At 36.6% G+C, this 21,766-nt stretch overlaps 1 protein-coding gene across 1 annotated transcript in view; it reads left to right on the forward strand.

Moving 5' to 3' along the window:
* Positions 1–5,679, forward strand: part of LOC106130487 (activated Cdc42 kinase-like) — a 29,325-nt gene extending 23,646 nt beyond the window's left edge. The window contains exons 21-25 of the mRNA XM_060953733.1: positions 2,959–3,149; positions 3,734–3,776; positions 4,321–4,639; positions 4,907–5,028; positions 5,485–5,679. Of these exons, the coding sequence (XP_060809716.1) occupies positions 2,959–3,149; positions 3,734–3,776; positions 4,321–4,639; positions 4,907–5,028; positions 5,485–5,679 (870 nt within the window). The remainder of the gene's footprint in view (positions 1–2,958; positions 3,150–3,733; positions 3,777–4,320; positions 4,640–4,906; positions 5,029–5,484) is intronic.
* Positions 5,680–21,766: the final 16,087 nt, after the last annotated feature.

A 21,766-nucleotide genomic window follows, 5' to 3' on the forward strand; every position in this document is an offset into this window, starting at 1 on the left:
CTTTGTTCTGGCGTTTCAGCTCCGGTTACGTTGTACCTACTTAGGGAGGTACCAAAGTCCCTAATAATTATTTATACATACATACATATGATCACGTCTTTATCCCTTACGGGGTAGACAGAGCCAACAGTCTTGAAAAGACTGATAGGCCACTTTCAGCTGTTTGCCTTAATGATAGAATTCCGATTCAAATAGTGACGGGTTGCTAGCCCATCGTCTAAAAGAAGAATCCCAAGTTTATAAGCCTATACCTTAGTCGCCTTTTACGACATCCATGGAAACGAGATAGAGTGGTCCTTTTTTTTATATTGGTTCCGGGAACCACACGGCATTTATCTATATATATAATTATTATTCGACATTTACTTGAGATAAATATCAACCTCAAGTAAATATCGAATAATAATTGTTCGATAAGTTTTCATGATATAAATACATAAATATATACGGGATAAATTACACAGATAAACTTAGCCTCGAAGTAAGTTCGGGACTTGTGTTACGAGATACTAACTTAACGATACTATATTTTGTAATAAATACTTTAAAGATTAAAAAACCAACACCCAGAACAATCGTTTCTCATCATGCCCCGGCCGGGATTCGAACCTGGGACCTACTGTGATACAGACAAGCGTACCTACTAGGGTAAAACTGGGTAATATGCCCCACTTTATTTGTAAATCAAATAAAACAAAAATGGTAAACGATATGATAGAGATCTTTATTTAGGATCAATGTTTGGCATTTTGATAATGTTATGACAACATCTTAATCTAACAGGAACGTTACTTACTGAAATAATTATAAAAAAAAATAAACCTTAGGTGGGGCGTTTTGTAAAGCACCTATCAGCTAATATGCCTCACTCGTATTATAAAATGCCCCGGCTTATAAAAAATGCCCTAGTGAGTGTTTGTGTGCGTAAATTAAATCAAAAAATTAAAATAACAACGTCATTGGCTAAACACAAATAATGGGGCTCATACATTAGGTATTTCTTCAATCAGTCTTTTAAATATTACATTGATTGAAGTACTTATGAAGATAATTAAAAAAAAATTGAACATAATAAAATCAAAAATACCATAAACCATAAATAAACAACTTCTTTAACATAAAATAAAAACTTTGTAGATGTCTAATGAAATAAACCAGGTAACAAAAATATCAAAAAGAAAATTATAGTAAAAAAAGAAGAGAATAAGTGTCTTTTTTTCTTCATAGCTTCCCTCTTAGCTTTTTGTCCACAATAATTACACAAACGTCCATACAGTTGTGTAAAAGTTTTCTGTGCATTCAGCGCACTTATTTTCATGCAAGTCTTTCTTCTTCAGACGTACCAACTTCATCATCCATTTCTTCTACTTACTCAGAAGACGACGAATAAACTACTTTTTTCTTTTTTATCTTACCTTTCTTTGGCTTTTTGTATTCGTTTAGATTTTAGATGTCTTACTTGTATTTTCTTGATCATGGCTTGAGTCATCATTTTCTGATATATTGGCGGCATCTTGTTTTTTATTACTTTTATCGCTTCTTGTTTTTTCAAATATTCTTTTTTTGACTCTTTTAGCCTGTATAAATGTTTTAGTTTGATCATTCTCAGAGGTTTAATTTTCAGACCCATTTGACTTATTATATTCACATATACCCTTTGCTTTCCCTGATTTTCCCTTCTGTGCTCTTGATTTGGTTTGTTTAAGATTTTTAGCTTGATCTGTGTTCTCGTCTTCAGAAATATCCATCATATCGGGATCTTTATTCTTAGTTGCTTTTTTCTCTCCAGTCTTTTTTCCTTTTGCTTTTTTGGTTAAGACTTTTTCTTTAGGTTAAACTTTTGGTTTTCTTTTTCTAATAATTGCTTTTCTTTTCTCAATATTTTCTGTAGACGTAAGGACAACAGCTTTCTGTTTTCTCTTTGCTGACTGGTATTACGGGAACTGGATGAATTGTACTTAAAAGTACGATTCATCCAGTTCCCGTAGCTTGGTAGATGTTTCTTGAGTTTCAGACGATTCGTCTTTCTGAGGTGTTTTAGACATAATAACCGCTTTCACTGATGATGGTCCTGGATTAGATACATTGTCAAATAGTTCGTTTATAAACATCATTCATTTGTATGTTGTTTGGATACTGGGGCATTTTATAAAATGAGTAGTGGGGCATTTTTTCAAATTTGATTTTTAATATGCCCCATCACACTTAAGGTCGCAATTTCCAGGTCATAACGCTGAATGCAACAAAATAATATAGCCTATTTATGTGTATTTACAGCAGTATAGGTCAATTCAACACAACTATAACAGCAATCAATATTTATGAAAACATTTGAAACTTACCACAAATTATTTCGACGCAAAAAAACTTAATTTAACAATATTTTCTAATCGGACGTAGAAAATCACGAGTGCATTGCAGCCATGATGTCGGGCGACTAGTGGCTACTCGCGTCTCAGTGGCAGCGCGCATAGCTTTGTTTGTGTGCGTAATAAGTGAGTGGGGCGTTTTGTCAACTGAGGCGTTTTAACGAGTTTTACCCTACATATCAAAAATTTATATGTTTAATTATTCTTATATAAATAATAAAAAAAGACATTTTATTTTCCACAAAAAGTACAGCACGGTTGCAACTCTTAACAAGGAACATAGAGAGTGGACTGGAGCGGCCGCATAGTTTAATTTGTCTTATATTAATTTTTGTTCCGTAATGTATGTGGGAGATAAATTAAATGCTTCGAGAACAGATTAAACACTTTTATTAGTTTATAACAAGAATAATACTTTGATCGACACGTCTATCGTCTTAGCACACGCAGCCATCTTCCTACGTCATTCATACGTCACATACATCCATCTCGCTCTTTACTTCCCTTTCACTCCAATACACTCCTACAACTCGGCCATCCTGCTATTAGTCTCATCTGTATTAGTATTTATTTTACTCACGTTTTTTAGTCAACAATAACAGAAGAAAGCAAGTTGGCGTACACGAGCCTCATAGAGCAGCCGACGCCGTCGTCCTCTCTCATAACGACCATGCAAGAGGCCGCTTTGAAAACATCCACCATTCCAAAACCCACACCAAGAATGTTGGATTCGAGACCTCAGTTCCATTCGCTGCAGAAACAGCTGTCTTATCGTACCAGGTATTGAAACTACTGTTTCTTTTAATTTTAACTTACCGAATCAGCGGAGCTAGCACGTGAAATACGCGACGCCGTTTTTATAGCGCGATCAATTAACTCTGTCCCGCTTCACGTCATTACAGAAAACGAAACAGCGATAGTTATATATATCGCGCGATAAAAAACGGCGTCGCGCGTGCTATAATAGATCCGCTGGGTTAGGTTACTTAGGTACATTAGCATAAAATTTACTCGAAACTTAATTTTTAAATACAAATCTTTATTGTCTGTAAGATGACACTGATGCCAAGTCAGCAGTGACATACATATTGCATATTACGCTCAAGAGGCAGTCGTAAGAATTTTATTCCTTGCACAAAACTATTTGCATAAGGCGTTTTAAGGCCGAAATAAATAATTGGAGAGTAAATTCATTTTTTTTTATTTCTGGAATTTTATTAATAATGGATATTTAGATTTTGAATGGATTGTAACGTTTATGTAAATGGGATTCTTGAATTTGAAGTATAATTTCAAAGGATTTTGAGCAATAGCGCGCTCTATAATATGCAGCCTATAACGTGTAATATCTTATATCTTTTCAGACAACATTCGGCTGGCGAAATTGAGCGGGACATGAAAGTGGGAGTGAGTTGGTTTTTGTTTATATTTCTTTATATTTAATACTCAAAAAAGACTTGAATAACATAACATTCACATTATTTTGTATTGGTCGTTGGATTATTCAAAACCTACATGACATACGATGGAAACATTACTGGTATTATGATTTATATCTTCTTCCTCCTGGCTATAGAGCGAATCTTTACCACTGTAGAGGAGCCTTTGACCATGGATCTTGGATTGGATGAACCAGGTTTTTACACGAAGCGACATCTCCGCAACCATTGCAGGGGAACCTCACTCATATTGGATCGTGGTTTTGCAGCTGTTATACAGGATTCCTCCTCACACTATTTTCTCTAACCGTAACAGCATCCGTTAGCACTCAAACTAATGTACATAACTCAGAAAAGAGTTAATTGATACATGACCGAAGAAGGATTTGAACCTGTGCCCTCACACGCATTTCTTGCGCATTTTAGCCAGTTACCGTAACCATTCGACCACCGACGGACGCTCTTTGTTTTATATTTTATTTGACATTATTTATTTTCTAAACAATTTCCAGCCTCAAAACGAGCTACCACTACCGCCCAGAACGAACAAGACAAAACTAGTCGACAAGCCGAGGCACATCAGGAGGTACCCTCTGAAACTGCCCACAAAGGAACCGCCCACTTCCAACCAACCAATCATATACCAGAACACGTTTCTAATGGAAAACCATGATAAAGATAACGGAGTAGATGTCTTTGATGGGGTGGAGAAGAAAGATACTAACCCGTTTAAGAACGCGTCGGTAAATCCGTTCAATTGCTATTTGAAGAAGCCTGAAGATGAGAAAGTTGAGGAACATAAGTATTTCGAAGAAGGATTGTTAGTGAAAGGTATATTTCATGCATTTACATTTTTATTTTTATTTATTTAAAACATTATTGGGCCTTCATGGTAATATAGGTGAACTTAATCCTAATAGCATTTTCTACTAGTCAACCTTTAGAAAATACCAAACATTAAAAAATTAGAAAATTAAATTCATGCATACCATTCTTAGGGAACAGACAAGCCTAATTTTGGCTTAATGTATCAGTCAGTGACATAAGATTTTTTTTTTGGTATGTGTTTTCATTAAATCATTAACTTCGATTCCCCAGATTGCACCGACCACGTGTCCGTAGAAGATCTCCTAGAGTTTGCGGATCAGAAGCCGTGTGGCAGGCAGCGCGGCGTTGAGTCAGACGAAGTGAGAATCATGTGCAAGGTGCTCAAACAACAGGTAATTTGAGACGAAATTATTGTACTATTTATAAATCATACAGGTGTTAAACGCGCACGTAACGTTAACCTGTTACAATGTTCCGTGGTCACTGAACGTAGGTAGATAGTCGAACGGTAAATGTGCTCGAATAAAATGCGTAACGCACAGGGTGTCACAGGTGCAAATCCTCTCATTTCTGACATAGTTTGATTGCTCTTAAGGCTATGGAAAACATCGAGAGGAAACCTGTATTCATTCGGTTACTGGATGTGTAAAGATAATTCATTATGGGTTACGATCCTCTGCGAAGGTTGGGAAGGTCAGGCGGGAGTAGTATCATGTGAAAACCTGACACACAATCCATGATCGTAATTACAGATGTACCATAGACTTAATAATCATCACCCATGGGACACTTTGAGCTTCGTATTTCAGTTCCAACATTCAGCTCCCACTCATTATTTCGTCTTTCAGGTGACACCAGAGCAATGTCTCGAAGCCCTAGAACTGAGCGATTGGAACGTGCATCACGGCATCAAATTGATGCGAGTGAAGTTAGCCGTAGGAAACTGCGAGTTGGCAGCTTGTGGCGCTGAATTGGTTAATTCTGGCGGCGATATTGCTAAGGCGTGTGCTAGACTTGTGCTTAATATTGATAATAAAATATAAAAAGCAAAAATTTTGTTTCATTTCAACTATTGATAGGCAGTTAGTCGTTACGGCATAAAAATCATGCGAGTGAAGTTAGCCGTAGGAGACTGCGCGTTGGCGGCTTGTGGCACTGAATTGTTTTGTTTAATTATGGCGGCGATTAGGCTAAGGCGGGTGCTAGATTTAATATATGTAATATAAATTTAAATAAAATCATCTCAACCAAAAATTTATGTTGAGAATTGTACCGTAGATGCACCACGATATGTTAAAATAAGAGATTTCACCATGAGCTGAAAATTAACGTAAAAACAGTGAGAGAAAATCGTAGGTACAAGGATTGACCTTTGTTTCATCCAAAATTTCTCAAATTTCCTTCGAACGCAGAGTTCTACTAATCAATCCATGGACATTTTTTGGACCCAGACGTTCGCAGGCAGAAGTACTGCAGGATCTACTTTGACCTGTTGTGTAAAAGCTGAACGTCTGTCGCGACAACTTACTTTTTAAGGACATATTGCGATTACAAAAGTCATTAGATATAAAAACATGACAAAAAAAAGTTTTCGTTTCGTCACTTCCGTGCTTTAATTAACTAGGTAAAACAATAGTGCCCGTGGGATTTTTGAAAAACATGTATTCTTTTATAGATGGCGCTAAATTCGCGTGGGCGAACCAACGGGTAAAAGCTAGTTGTAATAAATTTTGATCCTTTCGAACGGACGGACGAATTTGTTTAATTAGGACACTTTTTCAGCAGAATTGTTGGTCTGTATGTCGATGTTTTCGTGTTTGTCTGCGGCGCATTAAACGATATTTTATAGCGATAGTTAAATTTCAGCAATACTCTATCACATTTGTTTTCTGTCAGTTGATCTAAGCCATTTATAAATAAGTCACATGTTAACTGCATTTTATTTTTAGAATGGAAAATCGAGTAAATATATCTCGATGTTACCTCCACGAGATTTACAAAGCAGATATCTCTTATGACGCACGATAGGATAAATAGCTATAATTTACAATTCTGAGTTGTACCTGTCACATCCCTAGTTATGAGATTGGCCAACCTAGTTGTTATGATGACCTAGATCGCGTAGCGGTAGCCTGATTGCATAATGGGGTCTCAGGGATTCGAAGCGTAAAGGGCCGGCCATAATGATCAAAGAAAATTAAGAACAAATATACATTAATACTATAATCATGGCTATATCCCTTTGCGAGGCAGTTCTCAGCCTGTAAGGCCACGTTCAGCTAAATGGCTTAATTATGTAATCGAGAATTGACAGGTTGTTAGCCCATTACCTCAATTTTTAAAATAAAAATAAACTATAGCTACGAAACGACTGTTCTTCATGAATTTAAATGAAACAGTGAAAATGATTCTTGACATTTAAATATAAAAATAAAATGTTTTCTCACACCGTGATGACTCGGAATACAGAAAAGTGTGTGCAGCTAAGAAAACTAGATGGCGCCATAGTTCAATAGTGCTACAAAATCGTAGCTTTCGATTTTTTGTCCCATTTTCAACCGACTGCCAAAAGAGGATTATTATTAGAATGCTTAGTTATCAGTATAACAAAACATTCTAATATAATTTGTAATGCGTTGTATATTGTTGTAAGTAATAAATAACTCTGCCAATTATAGTCCGATTTTTCTGATCCTTTTTTATATTAAGTTTACGCTACTTCCCAGTTGGTCTCATAGATCTAAATCTGACACATCTATACCTATCCTTTTCGGGGTGGATAAAGCCAACAGTTTGGTTTAGTGATAGAATTGAGATTCAAATAGTGTCAGGTTGCTAGCCCATCGCCTGAAAGAAGAACCGCGAATTTATTAGATCTGATGATATTTATAAAATATTTTTTTTCTAAATAATGAAGCCGACTGCTCTTGTAGTAGGTAAGTACATTGAGTTGTCATGCCAACCGACAGTACTTACTATCATTATCAAAGAATTATTAACAGTAACTAAAGAACTGATAACGTCGTTAGGCACATACATAAATATGGTTCGTCGTTTAGGTAACTTCATTAGGGTACGTTTTCTACTCAATTAGCGACTATTATTTTCTTTGGATCTAACATTGTAAGGTCAGATCAAGAGTACCCTGCGCCGATCCTATTAGAGTTTGTGACAAAAAGCAAAATTAAAAAATTCTTTGTTATCTCGTACATTGTACACATCTTATAAACTTAAAGTATTAACATATGGCTAAGTACCTACAGGCTATGAACTAACCTTAGGGAACGAAGGACGCCAATTTCAAACTAGGACGGCCTGAATCGTGGTGATTTCACCAGATTCTAGAAACGTCTTATAAAAGTAACAAATGTGGCCGCACCCTTTGCTTGCAGGGAATTAGCATTGCATAAAACAGGTACGTCAAATGAAACTAGAGTGCAACGTTCAATTTTAAACGGGATATAGCTATTGAGTGTGAATTCACGGCGCAATAGGCGACAGAAGACGAAATTAGGTCAACGGTCCGACCCGCGCCCCTCGGCTCTCCGCGACCTAGGCTAGAGTTCCGAACCGCAGTGTAATGAATGATTTTATGAAAAAAACATAGATATTTTCAATAACAGCTTTTGCTCGCATTTATTGCCACTTACTGTAAGGCACGCGCGAATAGTTATGTGTTCGAAATAAAAGGTATGTCCTTATGTGTGCGCCGTATGAAGATTGGTCAAGTTATGTTAAGTGTAACAGCGGACAATCAAACAAAATAATTTTCCCATTTAGATAAAATATAAGCATAGATTTTGCGCATAAAAAAGAGGGTATGCTGTTTGGTTTCCAGAACATTCGATTGACTACACCGTTTGACGTGAAGGGGCTTAGAGAAAAAAAGAAACTTCATGACCCAAGCTAGTTTTGTGACACAGAAATCAGACGGGATTTATTATTTAAGTCATACACCGACACGGGACCCCTCTGAAAGAAGGCAATTTCCGACATTTTCTTTACTAAATTTTCAGTAACTATATACCGTTCTGGTTCGTAGTCTATACACAATTTTGTGATATTATATCAACACTTATTTACATTTCAGTCATTGTGAGACTGTCAGCTCTGTCTACCCTGCAGGGGTGAAAGACGTTAATATTATTTATAAGTATAGGTATTATCAACAATTTATTTATAAAATGAATCGGAATCGCACCCTAACGATTCTAGGGCAACGATGAAAATCCTCCGACCCAATCCATTTAAGAGGGCTCGCTACAGTCTCAGCCCCTTTTGTAAATCGCACCTGCATAAAATTCAGGCGCCTGAAAACTTTTTCAACGGAATAATCCCTTGACTTATGTAGCTAAGTAGTTAGCGGACTGGATTAATACTTTAGGAATTTATAACAAGAGCATTATGAAGGAATGTATTAATGTTTCTTTTAAGCCTATGCGGAACGTGGTAGGTAAACTACGAATAACTAGGTAGTTACTTATTTGGCGCAGGTAGGAGGTTATTTATGCAATATAAGTAGGTATATAACGTTAATTAATTATATTTATATATCTAAAACGCAAGACAAGTAGGTTATTCGTCTAAACCGATAGTGCAGGTTGAGGCCACAAAGCATGGAACGCCTCATTGGATTATTAATTATTTATTGCTCCGTGGCACTTCGCTAATTAACAGCATAAATGACGTAACAAACCCAATAAAATTTTCAAACCGTTCCAATAGTTACTAAGAGTAACAGTACCATGCATTTTTTACACGATCCATCGCTCTTGTAGGTACTCAATTATATAATGTACCTAGTTAAAAAGATACCTACGACTACTTTCCATTACTAGTTGACACCCAAAGGGGCCCCGCGGGCACCACTACATAGCCGACGATAGGCAGCAAATACACACAGACATCCGATTTCACAATACCGCCGAAATACCGGGTTATCTTGGCACGCGGTACTCGTACTATCTCATTTGAATTATATAAAAATTTGAGAATTTCATGGCTCTTACGAAACTGGCCGGTTAGTGAAACGTAAAGCAACACACAAATGGTTTTTATGCAAGTAGCACAGTTTCTTTGTTAGATCTTTTGTTGAACTCGCGGTCGATAGCGAATGCTACGTGTATCGATTAACTGAAGTGCTTGGGAGATGAATCGATTGTTGGGCAACTGAAGAATGTGTTTCAGCTCTAATCGAAATGGGGAAAGCATGACATTTTCTTCGTAGACGTCTATGTTTCGTAAATATCGTGTAATTTGATGTAGATACCTTTAAGTATAAGGTAACAGTTTAATTTGAAACCGTTCAGTAGATCTTGCGTGAAAGTGAAACTAATATGCTCATAATCTTTCGCCTTTTTTTAAACAAAAGCTGCACTTTTGTGGCTCTAGAAAGTTGACTTATTTATGTGATCTTATCGGACTCAAATACCCCTCAGTGGTACCCTGTCCTTGTTCTTTGTATCAAGCTAGTTTATGTATGGACAGAGAATAAATACATACATACCTACATATAATCACGTCTATATCCCTTGCGGGGTAGACAGATCCAACAGTTTTGAAAAGACTGATAGGCCATGTTCAGCTATTTGGCTTCAAGATAGAAGTGAGATTCAAATAGTGACACGTTGCTAGCCCATCGCCTAAAAGAAGAACGTCAAGTTTATAAGCCTACCCCTTTGTCGCCTTTTACGACATCCATGGAAGAGAAATGGAGTGGTCCTATTCTTTTTTCTATTGGTGCCGGATACCACACGGCGAATAAATAAAACAGTGCCGACAGACTTGAAAAGACTTTTAGGCCACGTTCAGCTGTATAGCTTTGGGACAATTATTTCGAATTTCATTAATTACTTACCTATCTCTTCCTTTTAACCTTTTACCGCTATTATAGAACCTGCATTACTAAAACTTACGGAAATAGTATATGGTTGAATTGGTAAAAAGAAATGCCGTTAATTTAACCTTTATAAAGGTATTTCGAATTTAACTAAGTTTTCCTACGGCCTCATGGCCTCTGAAAGTGACCTCCAGTTTTTTCCGCAAAAAAATCAAGGTTAGCCAAAAAAATGCCTTAAACCAAGAAGGGTTGATGAATGAGGGATGGTACTTACTTACTCATAAGAAGATACCTATTTTAAGTTACAATTATACGCTAGTGTACGGTTAACGTTTGCCTCGGATTCGCGAAAGCTTGAGTTATGACTCGCCTTAAACATTTACATACATACACATATATATAGTCTATATTTTGTGCGGGGTAAAAAGAGCTAACGGTCTCGAAAAGACTGATAGGCCACGTTCAGCTGTTTGGCTCCATGATGGTATTGAGATTCAAATAGTGACAGGTTGCTAGCCCATCGACAACAGGAATAATCCCAAGTGTATCCTATCCTTTAGTCGCCTTTTACGGCGTCGACGGAAAAGATATGGTTAAATAATTAGATTGTGTGTTCAGGTATTGTATCATCATTCTTTTGACACAATCAGCTATTAGATGGACAGCCCTAATGAGCGGCATGAAGAAATGAAATCATGAAATTTAACCATCAACGGTTGAATTACCCAGAAGTTGACGGTAGAAATTCCTCAAAATTTAGGTAGGATCCTGCCCTAAATCACAGCAATTTCGTCTGAAGCCCATTTGGAGCCTTTAAATTACTAATCAGACGGACGGCCCAGAAAGCGGGTCCAGTATTAGGGCTATTATCTATGTGGACACGTCGGCGCATGCGCGAGTTTTTCGGCCTACTTCGCGGCTGAGGCCGGCTCGCATGTGTGGGTGTGTCAGGTCAGACGTTCGCTCGTGTGCGTTTGGCAGTGCGATGCGGCTCTCGACCTACTTCGTGTTGGTAACGCGGGTGACACACTGCTAAGGAGAACGTGCAATAACGTTTTACATACATACATACGGTCACGTCTATATCCCTTGCGGGGTAGAGCCAACAGTCTCGAAAAGACTGAATGGCCACGTTCAGCTTTTTGGCTGAATGATAGAATTGAGATTCAAATAGTGACAGGTTGCTAGCCCGTCGCCTAAAAACGAATCCCAAGTTTGTAAGCCTATCCTTAAGTCGCCTTTACGACAAAGAAAAGAGATGGAGTGGTCCTATTCTTTTTTGTATTGGTGCCGGGAACCACACGGCACAATATCATTTTCATTGTTGTTAATCTGGGGAAAATAAATAGGTAGATCGTTCAACGACTCTCTGGCTGAGAGTTATAAGAGACTCATTGAACGAACGGTTATAGAGCCAGACTAGAACAACGAGATACACAGATTTGAAACCTACCGAATCCTGACTTTTTACCAAGTTTTATGTGCATTAAATTTGAATGTCAATTATTATTGGTACTAATCATGATCCAGTATAGATTCTCTTGCAAAGGGCGCAGAGGTATGACGGAAGTCGCTACACGTGAAAACCTGTATCATCCAGACGAAGACCACGGTCATACGCATCACGTGATCATTGTTTGAGCTCCTGCACTGAATGGAGGATCTTTTATTCTATGGTCTATCAGATCATAAAACGTCCGGTAGTTAATACACATAGCGCTGCAGTTATGAAATTACGCTTGAAATTGACGTAATATACTTACATACATACATACATACATAAAATCACGCCTCTTTCCCGACGGGGTAGGCAGAGGCTACCTCTTTCCTCTTGCCACGATCTCTGCATACTTCTTTCGCTTCATCCACATTCATAACTCTCTTTATGCAAGCTCGGCGATTTCGGGTAACGTAATATAACTGAGGCCAATTTTTAAAAAGGCGCACCTCGGGCTCCTCCCTAGTGAGGATATGATGGAACCGAGACTAACGCTAGGAAGAAGAAAAACTAACGCAAACACTTATGTCAAAGGCTAACTATGTTAATTGCTTACCTCCGATCGACATATAATATTCCCGTTTTATCCGTTTCAGTAGGTATTTCAATAAAAGAGCCTACTTTTGCTTACAATATACATACATCAGCCTAGTAAATTCATACAAAGTTTTACCATCATCGATCCAGCGGTTAAGACGTGATAGAGTTACAGACACACATTCCAAATTGTTATGAAAAAATGCTCATTGATATTCTAACAAAATGCTCAAGTACGAAGCTGTGTGTAGTTAAGCCGAGGTCGCTATATTATTCATTAATAAGAAACTATAGTTATTCATCGTATAGGTATTTAAAATAGGCATGATTTGTGGTACTATAGTGACGTGCTGTGACCACATACACTTTATGTTAACTACTTATAACTGTATATTTATTAATTTGTGTTCAAATTTCAAACGTCTTTTCTTCTCCTGCGCATTTTAATGCGTCGGTAGTCGAATCGGTAAGGTGCCCAGTTAAAATGCGTGATGCGCATAAAAGACGCAGGTTACTCCCACCTCGGCAACCAATTTCGAAGTTACGTCAAACATTAGTTTGAATACTAACCGATGCTCTTGCGGTGAGGTTCAGGCAACTGCGGGTTAGGTTCCCCTGCAAAGGTTGCGGAGGTCAGATGGTAGTCGTTTCGTGTATAAACATAAACGTTAATAACATGTTCTGGTCTACCCTGGGGAACTCTCCAGAGTACTGGAACTAAATCCAGGAGGAATAAGAAGAAGAGTATGTAAGTGCCGTGTGGTATAGGTACTTAAAAATAGGTCCACTCCATCTCTTTCCTATAGGAGTCAATAGGCTCAATACATATATATAGTCATGTCCATACCCCTTGCGGGGTTAACAGAGCCAACAGTCCTGATAATACAGAAAGGCCACGTTCAGCTGCACGGCTTTATGATGCAATTAAGATTATTAATAATGCTAGGTTGCAAAACCCTCGCCTACATGAGGAATTCCAAGTTTATAGGCCTATCCTTTAGTCGCCTCTTACAACATCCATGGGAAAGATATGGAGTGGTTTTATTCTAAAGTGCCGGTAACAGAACGAACGGCACGAACGAAAAAAAAAATATTCATAAAAATATCATCAAAAGTGGTCCAGCGGTTTAGCCGTAAAAGCGTAACAGACAGTCTTCCACATTTATAATTAGATGGATCGGATATATCGCCCGTTTTACAATTCCTTTGCAAATAACTTTCGTTTATTTTGTATACGTCTCTTACTAATATAAGGTCAGACCCTTAAATCGCTTTAAATGAAACAATATGACCTCGTTTCAAATGCGGACGTGACCTTTGTTTGATTTACTCTAGCAGTTTATAATAGCGCACAAGGTCCCTTTTTGGAGGTCTACTAAATAAACTACGCACTGTGGTACAGTCAGCCACACATCAAGTTAACATGTGTGTAATTCTGTGATACGGTTATAGAGGCGAATTTGCAATGAATTCGGGTGGGTTGATACGCTGTACGCCGTGTGGTTCCCGGCACTAAATAATAAGACCATTCCATATCTTTCCCATGGATATCGTAAAAGTTGACTAAGGGAGAGGCTAATTAACTTGGGATTCTTCTTGTAGGCCATGAACTAGCAACCTGTCACTATTTGAATCTCAATTCCATTATAACGCCATAAAGATGAATATGGCCTTTCAGTCTTTTCATGACTGTCGGCTCTGTCTACCCGGCAAGGGATATAGACGTGCTAATGTGTTTGTATTGATACGCTGTTGACTGTGATACTTCACTTTTTATTATTATAATATATTTTACAATAGGTACTTTTTCAATACATCGTCCAAAAATGCTGTGAAAATAAATTAATCTTGTGTGTAACCACCGTGGACGAAGTCGCGAGTAAACGTCACATGTTCATACTGAAGAATTGATAAGGCGAGCGTTTGATAAGATATAAGTACTCGTAGGAACCTACATATATATCGATTTCTAAGAAATAAGGAGTTAAAAATTATGAACAGACTAAGTCGTTGGAGTTAGGTTAAATTTTGTAGTTTTAAGTCTTTTTTTTTGGTCACGGGGAGAAGTAAGCCGCCACCCGTACTTACATAGATTTATAAAAATAAGTGTTCAGACTTTTTTTGCTTGTATCGAATAAACTTACAGTCTTTTTCAAAAAATAACTTAGATAGGTAATTTTATTCTCCTTTATGAGCGAAATCACGAGAAATAATCTAATCATGAATTATTTGACTTTATTTTTGATTTTTTCTTGCTTTCGGTAAAACAATAAGTTTACTCATAGACGGACGAAACACTGAATCCGTTGAAAATTAAACTCCCTTTATCAAAATCAATTATTTCGACAACACCCCACTTACAGCACGTAGGTTAAAACTAGTCTGAAAACCAGATTGCATTATCTGCATTTATTCATTATTCAGCTCAAAGAAAGTCATCACGACCCATAAGAGGCTTAAATATGAATAGACATCCATAATGTCTGTGTATTCATTCTTCCTTTAGGGATTTTGCATCCCCATTATCCCTCGGGATTTTGTAGCAAATTGATCAAATAGACAAAGTGATTCTTTATATACATAATGTAGCAAATTATAAAAGGAAATGCATTAAATTCTATAGCGTGCACAATGTATTGTGATAAAACAGGTTACAATTTCAATGATCGAGTCTGGAGCACTATTAATTTATTGTTGTACAGATTTTCATGTGATACGCAATATATTTTACATAGAAATATACCTATTTATCTCGTACGTGGCAGGCAGAGACAACGATCTCCAAAACATTGGAAGGCCGCTTTCAGCTAAAGATATATATATATATATATATAAATGAGGAAATTGAGACAGGTTGCTAAAAACTTCGAATCGAATCGAAGCAGAATCGAAGTTCGAATCCACTTACCACGATTCCTGCATATTTCTTTCGCTTCATTCATATTCATAACTCTCTTCATGCAAGCTCGTCGGTTTCGGGGACTTTTGACCTGACCTTTTCCCGGATTGTTCCCGATATGATCAAGGGAAGGTATAGAGACGTGATTTTATGTATGTTAATATGTGATATTTCGCTAAAACATGGCCCTCCTGGCGTTAGACCCGGTTTCCCCTCCTTTTTGAGGAAGACCTCAGGGTATGTGGGTAAGTCAAGTTCGAAGCCGGAGCGACTTTTCTCTGAACTTCCTTTGCAGGGGAATCTAACCCATAATGGTTCATGGTTCCAGTTGCCTGAATGTGTTTCCTCACGGTGTTTGACCTCATAAAATACGGATAGTAATCAAACTATATGTGCTATAGGTTTCATCAAAATATTCCAATCAAAACTTGATTGAATGGCTGAAGTGAGCATCAATATCCACGATACAGCCCTATTCATCAACGTTCTGTTACGTGAAATTGTTTTTTTAGGGTTCCTGACGAAAATAACGAAATCTTATTTACAGTCCCCCAAAATATTTTCCCATTTATACCTACAAGATTGTTTCGATAGTTAACAAAAAACCCTAGCATCGCTCGGTCACCCAGGTGCTATCAAATAATTTAGCATACATGCGCCTCTTTCCCACATATATTTTGACCTATGAATCTTTTTTGAGTTATGTTCTATTAGTTGGTTGCTAGTTGATGCTCTTACGGTGAAGGAAAACATCGTGAGGAAGCCTGCATATTCGGCAACTGGATGGTCGAATACGGCTTAGGTTCCCCCGCAAAGGTTGCGGTGGTCAGAAAGGGGTCTCTTCGTGTAAAAACTAGACTCACCCAATCTTGGATCCATAGTCAAAGGTATACCACGGGGTGGTACCAAAATCCTTTACCTTTAGTACGTCCTGAGTGTTGCGGTTGCAACCGGGACTAAAGCCAGGAAGAAGAAGATCTTATCTTATTTTCCAAAGAGGCAGACACATGTCAGGATCCCCGCGTACTTCTTTTGCTTCGTCTACATTTTTCATGCCAGCAATTAGAGAAAACTATAATTTCTTTTCGCATATTTCAAAGGTTTATCTGCGCCAGACAGCCTACTAACATACTTTTTCGAAGCTACAAACAGAAAAAATGGCGGTGGTCGTGAGGAAAGCGTACCAACTAAAATTATCCTAGGTCTAGATAGGATTTAGATAGGCAAATAGCTCGTTGAGGGTTGGGAGGCCGGGAGGTGACCGAAATTGCTTAATTTCACACCGTGTAAACCGGAAAACGAGGTTTCAAGCCAATTAACTGACTATGCAATCTGGAATATGTTAAACGAGCGGTTCTGACCAAAATTTTCAGGTTAAGGTCATTAATATTCAGTCAGAAAAGCCACTTTCCCGGAAGGCTAGGCATTGTAGGCAAATAATAGGTTTCAATTAGGCCTAAATATACTTATATTGGTAAGAATAACAAAATAAAAAAAATTCTTTTCATTTTGTCACGATTTCCGCATACTTCATCAGAGCGCGATCTAGGATTGGTTTATAGTAAGAACAGGAAGCGCCCCCCATATCTACAAGGAATATACTGGTTTGTGAACTTTGTATGAAGATAGAATTAGAAGTGTTTGTGGTCAGATGGGATCTTCTTCTTCCTCCTTGCTTTAATCCCGGTTGCATCCTAATATAAATAATCATGCTTTGACCATGGATCCGGGATTGGGTGAGACAGGTTTTTACACGAAGCGACTCCCATCTGACCTCCGCAATTTTTGAAGGGGAACCTCAACATGTATTGGATCATGGTTACACATACTGCCGCTATCACTCTTTTTATGCCTGTTTCTTGTTTTAGGGTAAGTTCCGACTCGACGTTTCGTCAGGCAGTCTTTCCCCCTTACAACTAAGCAGTAAGGATGGAAAATGATATCGAAAAATAGATAATCCCTTCTTTATTAAAGAATTATTATACAATAAAAAAGGCTAAGTGCGAGTCGAACTCGCGCACGATGGGTCCCGTACCATCATCATGTTTGTTAAAACTGTTTATTTAAAACTACCTGTTTATTACAGTCGACCAAAAACTGTTTAAAATTTAATTCTATTACGATTATTATTACGATCTATGGAAAAAAGCATGGTTTTTATGTGCGTGTATCTAATAAAATTCCTTTAGGTACTTACGGTGCTAAAAATATTATCTTAGGCAATGACTTAGGTGTAGATATATCTTTACTATAACTATGACAACTATACTTAGTTATAATTGAGATCCTCAACCTTAAATCTGAGTCGCGCTTGACAGGTATTGGCTATTGAAAAAACGGGACATATTTCATTGAATGCAGTCCAATATTCCATGTAACCACTGAAATATACTACAGGAAATAATTAAAAGAACAAAATATTTTCGGTTCGTAAAAACGCCATTTTATTTTGGTCATGAACAAAAATAAAAAATGATACCTATGCAAAAAAGAACTTTGTACACAAAGGTTCTACAAATCTCCAAAAGATCTCTTCCAGCAGACCCGAGGGAGACCGCGGATATTATTATATACATGGAGATATTAAGTTCATTTTTATACTGACGAAAGAATTTTACATTTTACTAGCGTTAGCCTGCGGCTCTACCCGAATTTCAAGCAATCCTTTCTTAAAGCATGTCTAGACTACATAAGTAACATACGTGCTATAATTCAAATTTCTAGACCTAGCGGCTTGGGCTATCCGTTGTGTTTCTGTCAGTCAGTCACTCGCTAACGAAAGAATTTTATATAAAAAAGATTTACAAATTCCCAAGCAGGCAAAGCTAGAGACAAAAACAAGTCAATATATTTATAACATTTCAGTTTCATGACCTGAATCAAGCGTACCAATCGGTCATAGACCTGCAAGAGTTACGTTTCTAAACCTTTTCTAAGCATTTCAAATCAAATTATGTGCAAGTTAATCTGTACATATAAGAGATATTCAGCTTTGATCTGTTTCCATACATTTGATTGGATTATATGCGCATATTACGCATATATTGAGGACTTGCGCAATTTTTCATGACTTTTTATTGGATAGGACGATTCTATTTTCAAATCATCCTGCGATTACATATTTATAAAGTTTCGCCAAGCTGTTGTTTTGTTTTTTTTTTTAATATTTTTTTAGTATTGCGAAATGATTTTACTGTACAAGGAGGTTAAGCAGTAAATGTATTAGAAACTATTTTTTTTCAGTTACATACATAAGTTCCTAACCAATGTTCTTGCAGTGAGGAAACATCGTGAGGAAACCTCAACAATCAGGCATTGACTTTAGAGTAAAATTAATTAATTGATAATATAATCTGTTTATGTATCTTTGCAAGTGGAAAGATATATCGATGGCTCCTACGTATACTATCGTAATCCACAAAATAGCCATTTTCGTTTTATTAGTATTTCCGAAATATTTTATTATAAACTATCTAATTCACAAACAAAAAAAATTCTATCATTTAAAATTAAAAAGTTTTCACACGTATATAATAGTATGTTGCCGTTTCCTGCATAGTATACCGTCGTAATGTCTTATACGATCTGCTACGGGGAAGGCAGGAGCGGAGTTGGCAATCGTAACGATTACTTGCGGTTTGGTACGCTGCAAAGAAGCGCGATATTTTCGTACAGCGCGTCTGCAGATTTCACACATAATACAATAACTTAATTGATGTATGTTAAGAATGCGTAATAAATATAGGATGGATTATTCAAAACAACACGCTAGAGGTCGAAAATTATGCGATATTGCATTAAAAACGACAACGGCAAGAAATGACACTGTTGTTTCTGAATCAATTTCTATCACCTAAGATTTGGCGTTGCTCAATAATAATGTAGAAGAAACTGGATGAGTACTGAGTAAGTATACTGACAAGAAATTTGTAATATTCAAGTATTTGCTTATTTTTTGCCAATAGTTAAAACTTAAACTATAGTAAATATAACACACGATTGTTTACGTTATTCATTTGCATTTAACAAGTATCGTAAGTATCATTTACTATTATTTACATTGTCATCAAAACTTTTTTTTTATCGTATGCAATACATTCGATTTTTTACGTGGTTAATATTGAAATATTTATTATAGCATTTACACTTACTACAATTTACATTGTTTAATTATATTTTTTTATTGATAGTAATGTTTAGTTAAGATTGTTTACGTCTTAGATGCAAAATAAATATGTATCTTATGTATCATTTTATTTAAAAAAACGGCCATTAATAAATCTTACGGAATTAATCACTTGCTATTTCAAATTTTTTTATACTCATCATTATCAGAAGAAGCAGATTTATAAGAAATTGACACACTTTCTAAAATGAATATGATGCCGGTATTTTGATGCAATAGTTACAACTAATATTTTAAATCTACTATTGACATATGTATATATCACAATAGTAGATTTTATGAGTTATTATATTTTCAGGAAACATTTTAAGCAACTTATCTGAAACTATAATTGATCACTTGCAGCATTCCCCTGTTCATAGAGTACTTAACGATTTTTTCACCAAAGTCTTCAAACACACAGTACCCGTCTTGCCCTGAATGTACAACTAACCATGTAGAATAAATAGGCATGATTTTTGCCCGTACTTTATTGGTGATCAAGCTATTCGACATCCTTAGCAAACACGCCGTTAACATATTTTAGTGATGTTACACCTACTCCCGAAATAAAAAAGGTAACTAAACAGACAAGGGCCATTAGAAACAGTACATTTATTAGAAAACAGTATAAGAATGAATGGATATATGCAAAAAGAAAAATAAAAAAAATCTTGGTAAGGTGTACGTGACTCGTGAAGGTATACAAAATCTGAAAAAAGAAATAAAATCACCGTGTAAATGTCGATTAAAATGTTTCAAAAATATATCAACTGACCAAAGAAAAGCCAGTTTTGCTTTGGCTTTCTGGAAATTTGGTAATCATCATAAACGATGGATTTATGTATATAATCTAGTAAACCAAAATCTTAAGCGAAGAGTTTATATTGACACCCAATCCCACCGAAAATACAATATATGGTATATAAGTATTGATTGGGGTAATCAATACTTATATACCAGGTACTTATATTCCCGAGTCGGATAGTATAGATGAAATTACATTATAGTTTGCAAAACAGTTCTTATCTACGCTGATGAACAGTGAACAATTTGTTTACACAGTAATACAGAAGACAGACTCTTCTACAGGTACTGTTTCTACTGATAACCGAGGCAAGCATTAAAATTATCCATGTAAATATCTGCTGATGCCAGGAAAAGCGTATGTGACCATATCAAATGCTTCCAACCTGTAGAATCACATTATACTCGAAAAGATAATTTTAAATTGTATTTAGATAGTGACATAAACTTATGCTCTTTGCGCGGTCTTAAGTTGGTTGTCCGATTTGTGTTTTTTATTTGGATTTTTTTGGAAAAATATATATATAACAAGAAGGCGACAGTGTTTATGCATTGATTAAAGGAACTGCCAATAATACCTAAATATATCTATACACCTTTGGAATGGTTTGTATAAGTGCGATGGGCTAAGCAAGATGGAAAACCTTATAATGTTGTTGAGATGGATCATACCAAGTTATTGAATAATAAATCAACTTTGCGCTTTAAAAATTGGTCTGAAAATATTAACAGTGAAGTAGTGCATTCTCTATAAATATAATTTAGATGAATCCCAATACATGACCAAATACAAGACGACGACCCCAAGATAGTACCCATATTCCTCTACTTTATGATTATGTGCTCCCCATATCTTTGGCTAAAAATGACCTAATAAGTCTTTGCAATAGCTCAATTATTCCAGCAGTTCATCATAACTTTAACTAAGGGATAGGCTTATATACTTGGGATTCCTATTTTAGGTGATGGGCTAGCAACCTGTCTCTATTTGAATCTCAATTCTATCATTAAGCCAAGCAGTACAAAAAAGAATAGGACTACTCCATCTCTTTCCCATGGATGTCGTAAAAGGCGACTAAGGGATAGGCTTACAAACTTGAGATTCTTTTTTTTAGGCGATGGGCTAGTAACCTGTCACTATTTGAATCTCAATCCTATCATTAAGCTAAATAGCTAAACGTGGCCATTCAGTCTTTTCAAGACTGTTGGTTCTGTCTGCCCCGCAAGGAATATAGACGTGACCATATGTATGTATGTAAACCAAGCGGTTGACCGTGGCCTCTTTTGATAACTGTTGGCTCTGTCTTCCCCGCAAGAGTATATTCCCGCATAGACGTGATTTTATATCGTATAATAATATATTATCTCTATATTGTGCATATTGT

This window comes from Amyelois transitella, chromosome Z (assembly GCF_032362555.1).
Source record: "Amyelois transitella isolate CPQ chromosome Z, ilAmyTran1.1, whole genome shotgun sequence".
Lineage (NCBI taxonomy): Eukaryota > Metazoa > Arthropoda > Insecta > Lepidoptera > Pyralidae > Amyelois > Amyelois transitella.